This window comes from Agelaius tricolor, unplaced genomic scaffold, assembly GCF_023055355.1.
Source record: "Agelaius tricolor isolate 1412-34295 unplaced genomic scaffold, bAgeTri1.0.p SCAF_3, whole genome shotgun sequence".
Lineage (NCBI taxonomy): Eukaryota > Metazoa > Chordata > Aves > Passeriformes > Icteridae > Agelaius > Agelaius tricolor.
Window position 1 is genome coordinate 27,555,321 of NW_027269263.1, and position 12,454 is coordinate 27,567,774.

General features: G+C 35.1%; 1 protein-coding gene across 1 annotated transcript in view; it reads left to right on the forward strand.

Moving 5' to 3' along the window:
- POC1B (POC1 centriolar protein B) overlaps positions 1 to 7,915 on the forward strand; it is a 46,941-nt gene extending 39,026 nt beyond the window's left edge. Inside the window, 2 exon segments of the mRNA XM_071423307.1 lie at positions 5,497 to 5,679; positions 6,870 to 7,915. Coding sequence (XP_071279408.1) covers positions 5,497 to 5,679; positions 6,870 to 6,971 — 285 coding nt within the window. The 3' untranslated portion in view covers positions 6,972 to 7,915.
- Positions 7,916 to 12,454: the final 4,539 nt, after the last annotated feature.

A 12,454-nucleotide genomic window follows, 5' to 3' on the forward strand; every position in this document is an offset into this window, starting at 1 on the left:
TCAGAAAAAATCACCTGGTTTTAAGTAAAGTTTATTACTGATGATCGGAGAGTTTAGAAAGAAGTATTTCAGGAATATTACTAATTTCTAACTGGATGCACTCAAACATTCACAGACTTCTAAGAAGTTTTTATTAGAGAAATAGAAATAATTTTTTAATTTTTTTTTTTTTTTTGGAGAAAACAGGGATTATTATGTGCTCATTTTCAGTGCTTTCTTGAATGGATGGAATACAGAGAAAATATTTTTGTTCTTTACTAGATTCTGTATATGTGGAATTATAAAATACTGAGTGCATTGGATGTACTGTTTTGCAGGGTTTTCTCAAACCAGAAGCAGCACTCTGGGAAAAAGATGACATAAGAAAACTGTGTAGTCAGTTTCTCAATATGTGTGTGAAAGGTTGCTTGTAAAATGTGATGTAATTTCTTTGCCTAGAACTTTCAGGATATCTTGAGATGTGCCTATAGTCAGGGGAGTTTATTATTTCATGCCATCACAGGAATACTAAATTCAGTATAGCTGTCATCCTGATAGAAATAAATAAATCTGATTAATCAGACCATAGCTGTAAGTGCATCAGGATTTCAGGTAATTTTATACAGATAATTAGATAAAAAACTCCACCAAAGTAAGCTAAGAGTTTTCATTGCTTTGTGCTGGCCTTCTGGCCTCTATAAACTCAGTTAGCTTCAGGCTGAATTTGCTGTTTTCAAGACTTAAAGTGTTATGCTCTTCCATCTAAGGTGGAAGTGCCTGTTGTGCTGAAGAATACAGTCTGATAGTTTGTCCTGTTTTATTGGCCATGAGTTTGTAACCTGGTACCACTGCTTATGATCAGCCTCTAAACTGAAGGGTGTGCTACCTTCAGGAGTCCTTCCAGGTGTTTCCATGTCAGACTGGATGTGATGCACTTCTGTTAAGTGCACTATAAATTTTTTATTTCAGCTTGGGCATTTTTTTAAAAGCTGGAGAAGACTCTGATGTGTAAGACAACATGAAAGACTTTGATTCAAGTGTGAGAGCCTGTATTACAAGTTCTGAAAGTGGACTGCTCAAGCTAGAAGTGCTTAGTAGAACTTTGCTCTGGATGCACCACATAGTTTATCTGTATTTTACTGCTTGAATGCAAAGCTTCATTAAAATTTGCAAATAAACTATTCCAGAGATACCTTATCAGAATACATGGGGCAGCAAGCCACAGTTGGCACATGGCAAGTTGTTGCTGTGCATGCAAGAGGAGAGGAAATGAAGAGTGCTGTCATCAGCTGAAACTACAGGGAAGTTTTCTTCAGTAGGAGCTGATAAAACAGATTGTGATTTAACATACTCAGTCTTCGACTACTAGATCAGAGAGCTGTTTTATGTGGATCACTCATGGACTGAAAAAAATAATTTCAAAGCAGAAGAAGTGATCTGTGAGTAATTATATACTACAAAAACCCAGCCCCCCCAAAAAACAACAACAACAACAACAAAACCAAAACCAAAAACAAACAAAAAAACCCAACCAACCAAAAAAAAAAAACCAACCAAAAAAACCCACAAAACCCCAAAAACAACAACAACAACAACAAAAAAAACACCAAAAAAACCAACCAACCAAACAAAAAGACTCCAACTCTTGAATGGTTAAATTTAGCATTTCCACAGTGAACCATTTTTATATGAGAGTAGGTTCATAAGAGGAAGAAAAAAGTAGTGATAATGGTAGTACTGTTTCTCCCAAAAATTTCCCATGATTTCAAATAACCAAAAGACTCAGGAATTCAATATCTGGTAAGGTGGGACACTACTCTGTTATGCCTTTGCTCTTTGATCTGTTTGAGCCTAATGCTCTACTAATGACTAATTATTTGTAGTTGTTTTAATCACAGTATCAGAAATATTTTACTATTAGTAGGCAAATGTACCATGTGTTCAAAATTTAAAGGTTTAATTTTAAAAAGCAGAACATGCCAATTTTTGTGATTCATTAGGAAGCTTACCAATGTCACTTTTTTATAAGCCCATCTTAATTATAAGATTCTAAGAAATGCTTTTAGAAACTCTGGTCTGTAGTTTCCAAATTTGGAGCTCATAGAGGATGGAAGCCTGTTGATAGGCAATTGTGTGAGAGAGACTTGTATTTTTTCTTTTTTTCTTATTTCCCTTGAGGGATTTTTTTTTTATTTCTATAAATAAAACTGCTCAGGCATCCTTATATATGGATGCATTTTACTCAGATTCTATTCTTAACAGTTATGAAGCAAAGGGAGGCTGGGATGCAGTGTTTGTGTCTGTGTGCTGTGTGAATGTTTCATGGGAAAACGTTTGGGAACAGGCAGAGGTGATAAGGTTATGTGTAAGGATTTTTCACAAATTGATCAAGTACCACCCACAGAGTTTTGGCTATTTTGCTTGACAGAAAACAAAGATGTGCAATTATGGTTTGCTGTTTGTGACATCATTTTATAAGCTAAATTTAATTTTCTGCTGAACATCCGCTGGTAATGTCATGGTAATAACTTCCTATTGATTAATTAAATCTGTTCCTTCTCCTCCTTATTTGTAACTTGCATGAAGTTGCCCAAATGTGAGTTTATGTTATTACTAATGGTGTTTGAATGGAAACACTGTACACATTTTAATTTTCTTCTTTGCTTTGCTCAGAAGTAACAATTTAAAATTGATTGCCTTATTAAAATTTATTCTCTCAAAATAAGCTATACCTTTGATGACTCTCAGAATAGTTTGGGTTTTTTTTTAATATGAGACATTTTTACTACATTGCTGGTGACATACAGAATTGTTGTTTATGACTTGGTAGCATTTCAAGTACTTTAGAAAGGGGGATACTTTAGAAAGTACTTTCAAGTACTTTAGAAAGGGGCTAATTTGAAAGAAAGACAACATATAATTCTTGAAACTTTTCATTTGAAATAGACTTTGAGTAGAAAGACTTTCTTTAAAAGGAACTTCATTTAAAGTGAAATGTGCTGAATAAAAGTGTTGGACATGAACTAACTGGTATCCAAAAGTAAAGGAAATCTTTGAGACCTGTGTCACTCCTTTACAGCAAGGTTTTGGCATTTCAGTGTTGTGTTAGATTTCAGCCATTTCGGACCCTTTGCTGAGCTGGAGGAGATTGTAAAGTTAGATATTAGGAAAGGTTAAGATATAAAACAGATAACCTTAAAATTATACTAGCATACTTGATGTCTGATAGTATTTAAAAAAGTCTCTACGAATTTCCAGACTATGATAAAAATAACCATTTTGGACACAGGTTAGATAAGTTGAAAATTTGAAACGGTCTTTTTTCATTTCTCTTACAAATTTTGAAAGCTCAGTTATTTGCTTATCTTGTTTGAGTTTTGACAAACATCAAGGTCTTTGTCTTATTTCTGTAAATGCTTTTATGTTGTTTTGTACTTCCAAATCTTTGAATATGTAGCAGAAAAATCTCAATTTGCTGCTTAACCCAGTAAATTATAAGAGGACTTTTCCATTACTCTGACTTGCAGTGCTGGTGGCAGTTTACTGAGATACAAAACCTTCTTTCAGATCTATTTGTCTGATATATTGAAGTTTGGATCAATTTTGCTATAGGAAAGAAGTGGTGAGACTTTTAGTAGCTTAGTGTTTGCTGTGTTTACTGAATTGATAGCTTTCCTCCTTGGGTGGAAATAATCTCTCTTGCTTCAGACTTTAACTGACAATGCTAGGGTAACAGAAATCAGTGGAAGTGATGTCAGTAAATGCCATGGTACTATCAAACCTTGAGATGGCTTCACTCTGGCTTTGTTACCATTGCCTGGGTATGTGCCCCTGTCTCTCCTAACCATGCTCTGCACTTCATGGGTTCTTGCCTGGGGGCTTGAGACCTGTCCTGCAGAATGTAACTGCACAATGGAACTTTTAACCCAGAGAGGATTGTAAGACTTTCTTTTTTTGCTCTCTTCCCTCACCACAGTCTCTGCTTTCAGCTGTTTCCCACCACACAGGACTGTGCAGAATCACACTGAAGACACAGGAATGTTATTGTGGATAATGCAGCAGTATAAGTTCACAATAATATTGATATGATTTAGTATTACTTAAATTTAAAATAGTTGATGTCTGATAGTATTTAAAAAAGTCTGTCATTGTTGCAGTATTTAATCCATCAGTCTCTGATCGTATGTGATTCAAAGGCAAGGTCAACTACATGGAAATCATTCTTGACAGAAACTCATCAACATACCTAGGTGATCTTGTAAAAGTCTGCTAATAATTCTGCCTAGCAATTTACATTCTACAAGATTATTTTAGAGACTTAGGAGATTTTTTTTAAATGTTTGACAATGATTTTTAATACCCTCTATTTTGAAAATCTGTTCAGCCTTGCAACATAAATATATTTTGGGCACATTGTAAATATTGTGTATTTTAAATACATCAGGTGAGACTAAAATTTCCCCTTTGCAAAGCTAATAGATATTTTCATGGGCTGTCAAATTCCAGAGAAATAGTTTAATTGGAACTATTTTAAAGGTTTATTTTGTATATGTAGATATATCAAATGTAATCAGAAATAGTAAAACCTGACTACCGCAATTTATTTTAGTGTGTAAGTAAACTAAAGTTGTCTGAAGATATAAGAAGTTTTTAAAGAAATCTCAATAAGTCATTAATTATTCAGGTAAACTTGTTGTGAAGGACTTTCTAATGAATTAGTGATGATTTAACCTTTCATGACTCAAAAATACCATTAAGAACTTCAAGGCACAGACAAAACCAAATTGGTGGAGAAGATCATGCTCTCTCACTTACCCTGAAGCAAAGTTTACACATCAAAGTTTTTTCTCTCAACGTTGCATTGTGTGGATCTTCTCTGTTGTTTCCTTCTCCCATTTTCTGAAGGAATCAATTTTTCAAAAAGTACCATCACTGAACAAACAACTGAAAACTACTTTTTTAAAAAGCTGAAATAAGAGGTTAGTTCATACTAAACAAAGGTTTCATACTAGGAAGTTGGAAGAAGCGCTTGTGGTTGTCTAGTAACATACAGATTTTTCATCTGTATGACTACTCTGAGTGAATTTCTTTGTCAACCAGGGCTGTCTTTTTGAAGAAAATGCCCCTCATTAATTGTATTTATTCAAGCCCTAGTGGTACATCACATAGCTCTTCAATCATATGTACCTGAAACATGTACCTGAAGACTGCTAAGATTTCCCTTATTGCCTCATCCATCACAGCTGGAATTCTCTCTTAGGTCAGAACAAATTGAAGTGTTACGAATTGAACCTGGTACAAAAAGCAAATATGAGGGTCCTTGTGTGTATGCATATATATATATATATATATATATATATATATATATATATATGTGTGTGTGTGTGTGTATGTGTAGATTTTTTTTTTTTTTAATTAAAAGCCTGACTTTTGGCTATCCTGTCTATCTTATGATGTGGTTCCACTTAAATGAAGACAAAGGCAGCTGAATCTTCAAATTATGTTTCTGTATTCAAGGGTGTTGGCAAAAGTGAAGAACTGCCGAGTCCCTCTGCTTCTCCCTCAGCAAGAAGTTCAAAAAGGAAGGCAGAGAGTGAGAGTGGGTCAGCTGTGCTTAGTGCAGAACAGCACAGAGGCATCTCCTCCTCCGTGGACTGGGCTTTGGACCACATTGTGGGCCAGCTAGAGATGCTAACTCTAGTAAGTATGCAATAACAGGTGATGCTTGCAGTGCAAAATGACAGTGCTATCAAAGGGCAGCAGTAGCCTGAAGTCATGTTCATAAATCAGAACATTAAAGACTATGGGGTTATTTTGAATAGCTGTATGGTCAAGTGACTGTTTTGGTGTTTTCCTTTCAGAAGATATTGATTGCATGTACTGTGTTTGCCAAAGTGAAAGCTTCCTGGTACATAACCATAAAGATTGTTGCTGTATTTTTAACTCTGGCTGAAGAGAATCACTGTTTTTCAGTAGTAAAATCTGGGTAGTTTTGTCAGAAGCCAGTTGTTTAGCAGACATTCCAGCTGGAACAATCACGCACTAGCAGGGGATGAACAAAGTAAATTGGCAATGTACCATTAAATCCCTTTCCCAACTTAGTGTGTGAGGTGTCTGCTTAGGTAGGAATCCAAGCAGTGCAGTAAGTCCTTGTGCCAATGAAACTGCACAAATACTCAGTCTCAGTCAGTGACTCTGAGTCACTTGTTTGCAAATGCTCAATACATCTTTTTAATCCAGATTTACCTTATAGTTTCAGTTTGTAGTCTGTAATATACTGACATTAAATCACTTCAAAATGGAGCAGCTAAGGGGTTTTTTTTCTGCGTTCTTTTGCAATATATATGTTAAGTAGGAAGAAACAGTTTTTGAGAAGTATGGAGTCAAGTCATGAGTTAGAAATTATTTGTGTAGTAAGTTGTAAAGAAACTGCCAGCCTGGGTCCAAAAACCTACTTCTTCTGCTGAAAATAATATCATGGAGAATAAATGCCTTTTAATAGTATATTTTTTTTTCTCACTTCTTGGGGATGCCTTAAAAGTTTCTTTTAGTTTTTTGAAAGATATCGTTTGTGGTCACAGGGATGGCTGTTTTTCTATTGGAATATGGATGCAACTTTCACATAGCATTTCAGAGTACTTTACATTATACATGTATGAATTTCTCTTTCTCAGTGAAAATGTTTTGTGAAAACAAAAGCCTTTAGACAATCTCCATGGAGGCAAAGCTGTAATTTTTAAATACAGTTGTAAATAGTGGATTAGCTAAGGAGAAGCCATCTTACAGTATTTTTTCCTGTTGAGTTAAAATTATTTTTCTTATGTTGCGTGCTTTTATAATACTGTGTGAATAATATAAAGCCAATTGAAATTATTCTCTTCTTCATGCAGACCATTTCAGTCCTGGAAGAACGTCTTACTTGTACAGAAGATAAATTGAAAGAATGCATAAAAGATCAGCAAAAAATGTTGCTTAAGGGAAAACAGAACTAATAAAATAGGAAAATGAACTATGTTGATGAGTATGTTTCATAAAATCATAAGGAATGTTTCTTCACTGGATTTTGCTATAAGCAGAAACATCAAATCAAAGTAATAAAAATGGAAGAAATTTGAAAAAAAAATTTCAAACATTGGTAGCAAGCAGATATTCTGGTTATCTATTTAATGAAATGTAACCCAATCAAAACTACAACTTTCTAAATAATTTCCATTGAACATTCCTGAACTCTTACTTCAACCTAACAAGATATTTGCATATAACTAAGCCACTAACTACATATTTTTAGATTAATAACAGTTATTATGCAGGTTACCACTGTGCAGATATTTAAACTCAGTCAACTATGTTTTTAAAAATAATGTTCTTTGTGCTAAGACAACATTACTGAAACACCTAAATTAAGTAAGACATAATAGAAAAATGCCAGAGGTGTTCTTTGTCCCTTACATATTCTCAAGTGTTTTACCAAAAAGTAGTGTGCTATTCTTTATCTTCTCAGCATTTTAGTAATGATTGCAAGAAGGTGTAGTGTGAAAACTTTTAGTTACAAATGCAGGAATTAAATCACTTTAACTTAGAAGATATAATTGCATCTATGTGAATCCAGCTGCAAAACATGAGTTTTGATGCACTTGAACGCTTCTGCTTATCATATCTCCATCAAAATTCACTTTTCATATTTATAAAAACAAAAGTGAGCTTTATACTTCTGAAGAATATATTTGAGCCAAACACAAAAATTTGCAAAATCTAGATCATAAATACAAAAGATTCTTATCCCATAAGAATGTCCACGTGTGCTCAAGCTTTGCATGCTGTGAATGTACCTGATCAAGTAATGCATTGTGAATGCAGACCTTAGTCAGGAAAAACTTTGCAGTGTATGATGATTTGAGTTTTATTTTTAATAAAAATGTAATTCTTAGAAATATGATTTTGGGTCTTATTTAATGGAAAATATATATTTTCTTTATGTCTGTCTATTTTTTAAAATGTCAATTGCAGAACACCTGTTGTAAATCCACAGTAAAAACTAGGTAGTCATGCATTTCTGTAACTTTACATGTCTGTTGAAAAATAGGACACTTGGAATGGGGAAGCACTTTAATCCAATTCTCACCTGACTGTATATAGATAAAGCCCATTTCCCAGGCTGAACCTCATTAACATCAGCAGAGTTCAACTTTAGTACACAAGCTCACTGTGTAAATATGACTGCAGCTCAGGCCACAGAAATGTGCAGTCAATTTTTCTTGCATAACTTATTTTCTCTTTCAGCAACCATCTTTGATAGCCAAACATCATCTCACTTCCTTTGTTAACTCTGATTTTTACCAATATGTACTCAATATTTGCAGTTCAGTCTTGAGTTCTACTGGTTATGGCAAAGAAGCAATCTCTTATAAAATTTTTGGATGCAACTATTTCCAGGCAGCATCCTAACCACAGATTTTTTTTTTGTCAGAGAATGGTCATATGTATTCCAGCCTGACCTTTGATTATGCAATTGTTTATACTACTACATAACACAAAGTTATATAAATGCTGTCTTTTGGATCAAATGTACTTCACTTTATGAATTTGCAAATACTCTTGTGGTTTTTGTCTTTTCTTGTCTCCATTAGAAGACACAAAACCATGTAGCTATTAAAATTTTTGCTTATTTTGTGTTTTCTCTTGGTGGACTACATATATATATGTCTTAAATCTGCAGATTTTTCTTTTAAGTTTTTTTCAGGATTATTTAATCAATAAGATTTGGATATTTCTTTTACTTCCATATTTTTAAATAAAATCTCTGCTGAATTTTTCCCTTCTGCCTTAGCTCCTGTCACTAATCCCTCTACCTTTTCAGTACCTATTATCTGGAGCGTTTACTACTTAATCCAGTTTATTCCTCCGTTGTTTGTGCATCTGGTGAGCCAACATAACATTCCCAAATTAAGACATGTTATTCTGTTGGGTGGTCTGTTGATACTGAAACTCAACAGGATGACACTTGGGAGAATGTCTGGTCATGGTTGGTTGAAAACAGGATGGATGTATTTTCCTCAAGCTGTGATGGCTTTTCTAAAACACAGCCACAACCATCTAACATGATGTTTCTTTTCAGAAAGCATTGATGTGGGCTAGTTATCTTATTCTCTTCATCCATATAACTTCCAATAAAGTTTTGGAGCAGAAATACTTCTTTTAAAAGCACCTGCCAAGGCTGTTAAACTCTTAGAAGCATTTACTCTAGGGTTTGTACTCTGTCAAGTAACTGGTGATTTGACTAATTTGAATTATAAAACTAGAGGAAAATGACTGCTGTTTAGTCTTAGTTGTGCTTTTGCACTATGTGAAAAAAATAATTGCATGGATCTTATAATTATGAGAATTATATTGGTATTGGAGACTGCATTGAAGTACTGATAGCCCAAACTTGTTCTAAACAAGCTGAACAATGTACCTGATGCAGTACAGCCTCCCTCAGGCTAAATTATCCCTCTGATACTAAATATAAATAGACCCCCCTGCTGGAGAAAGACTGCTTCCAGCTTTCAGGCCTGCTACTGCAAAAATGGCTCAATTACTTCTTAAAATAATGACATGTAGTAGATCCCCAAGGTTTGTGTGTTGAGGGAGAGAAGGTGGTGGCAGCAATAGTTGTTGCTGGGAGACTGTCTCTGGAGAAACCCCATTTCAAATTCCTCAAGTGTCAAAGCACTGTGCAGCAGCTCAGCAGCTCATTGTAACGTATTTCAGCAGACATTTCAAACTAAAAATGCTCTTCCAAATTGAAAGAAATGCTACCAATTGTTACTTCAGCATTCACTTTTTGATATTGATATATTTTTTTAAATTTAGGGTTTTGGAAAATCAGTTCCCGGAGGTGAATGCATCTGAACAATTCCCTTGTCTTTGGGGGATTGTTGTTTCTTGCTTTTATGTAAGATAATAATTAGTTTTTTTCATTATCATCTTCATGGTGAGAAATCTAAATCTGTAGTTTTAATTTTTGATCATATTAATCTTATAGCTGGAAAAATGTTGGTAGAATAGGTTCTCATTGCCATTTTAGGATGTCCTGAACACATCCATATAGAATGAGAGATTTGAAAAATACAACTTACCATCTTTATTTACGTCTCTTTGAATAAATAAATAAATATGCAGTACTATTTTAGGGTAGTGTTCTTTTTTCTTCCTAGAAGTTTTTTTACAGTGTTGCTGAATTATTTTAATTGCCATATCACAGCACAAAATCACTCTTGGTTTTTCTACTGAGCGACAGTGGCCAGGATGTGGCTATTTCCAGGGACATAGCTTTATGTAACCTGTTTACCTTGTAGGACTTGTAAAAATCAGAAATTCTGTACTCATTGCCCCAAACAATTAATGAATATGTATGTTCACATTGGATCCAGGAACAGTATGTTTTTGTCAGAGTACCCCCTCAGGGACTTTTGCACGCTTCAGATGCATAATACAATTGAAGCTGTTTCTTTGTGAGAAAATAGGTTAATGACTTGCCAAAAGGCAGATGTTAATTGGAAAAAGTGCATACAAGTCCTTTTCTTTACAATGTATATGGGTTGCATTTGTTAGGACTTGCATCCAAGAACAGGTGCAATTTCAATTGACTCAGCTAACAGGATGTGCTGAGTGCACTCCTCACCAATTTCACCAGAAATTTTAAATCCAGCAGAAAAAAAGAGTTTCTAAACTACTCAGTGAGTGATAAGCTGCTTTTATTTTCTGTCATAGAGCATATTTATAACTTAATATTGAACCTACAATTAAACATCTTAATAATATGAAAATAAAATCTTTGATTTTTTAATGATGTTGTCACATTTTACTGGTGAGCACTGGTACCTTACATGAGACAAAATGTGTCATCCTTTCTAAATTGTTTCTTTTTAAGACAAGAGTTCTAGACAAGGTACAACCAGTGTAATTGTAAATAAAACTTAAAGCAGGAAGATTGTCTTTTTCACTAACACGGTTCCTGCCATGAAGCTACACAATCAGGTCAAGGTCTTTGTCTTGCCTTGCTTCATTTTCCCACAGTTCAGAAGCAAAAGTTAATGAAGCAGGTGGGAAAGAAAACTATCTGGGTGTGTCAGGGTTAAAAGAGCTGCTGTTGGATAGTTTAATAGTTCTGTTCAGAGGTCTCTGGGAATTTCTAGGCTACTCATACAAGTCCACTGCAACAGGAACTTTGGTTTGGATCCACATGCCTAGCCTAACCTCATCCTTCAAAGTCTGAGGAGGCCTGGATGTGAAATTCCTCTGCCTGGGGTGTATCAACAGTCTAAACCAGTGCAGGAAAATCTAGTTCAAGTTGGCCCATTGGCATTAATGAGGGTGCTGGTGGTTGGGGTTTTATGATTTTCCCATGCCTGTAGCAAGGACCTGCTCAGTGCACTTGGAGAAGCAGGAATGAAGTGAGAAGAAATACTGAGAGTCTCAATGCCATATAAATATAGAATTCTGCAGCTCTCGGTAGCAGTTAGGTTTGTAAGTCCATCTATGGCCTGTGTTCTTAGAGACCTGCATAAAAAAGAGGGACCTTATTTCTCTTCAGAGCCACTAAAGAGGAATCAATTGCCAAAAGAGAAAAAGGAAAGACAATCACTGACTCTTTTTCATCCACTTGTGCTTTGTAATGTAATGAGATAGTAGCTCTGTCTTGGGTTTTTATCTCCTCCTAATCCCCAGAGGAAATCCCTGCTCCTTTTATAGAGATAAAACCTTAGCTCACAGAAGGTAGCAAGAGCTGGGAGTCTCTATGCTAAAGGGTGTCACTAAACCCTCTTCTGGCCACAGCAGTGAAAGCCAAAGGCCTGCAGTGCTTACTCCAACACCTGCATTGAATGTCAATTCTCCCTTAAAATTCAGGAAAAGATTTATAATATTCATAAGCAAAGCATGTTTGTGTAAATCTGCTGTTTACTGGGACCTCATGAATAAGTGTCAGAGAGACACAAGTCTGGGAAGGTCAAAGCAGTAAAATTCTTTCTCTGATTTTTTCTAAGGAAGATTCAGGTGAGCCATATGCACAAAGTTCTGCTGCTTTGTGCTACCTTCATCTTGCACATCTCAGAAACGTTTACAATGAAATGGGCTTGGGCGATAAAAAGAACAGCAGCAGTGCTTTCTCATGAGTGCATTGGTTGAACAGTTTTTGATTAATATTTTCATTTCATAATACATGCTGGGACTGCAAGACCCAGGATATTTGCTAAAGCCTAAAGGAGTAATTTGAAAGAGAAAGATGAGATGGTTGGTGATGGCTTCTGACAATGTCCAATTTCTGCTCTGACTACTTGGGGATATTCTATTAAACTTCATTGATGCCACGCCTAAAATTTGATGTTGTGAGCAAGAGCAGGGTTTAGCCCTTAATCTTAAGACTTGAAAATTCTTGTACTTCCCAAAACCAGCTCTCATTTCTAAGAAAATTACCTAAATGTGTTAAAATGTG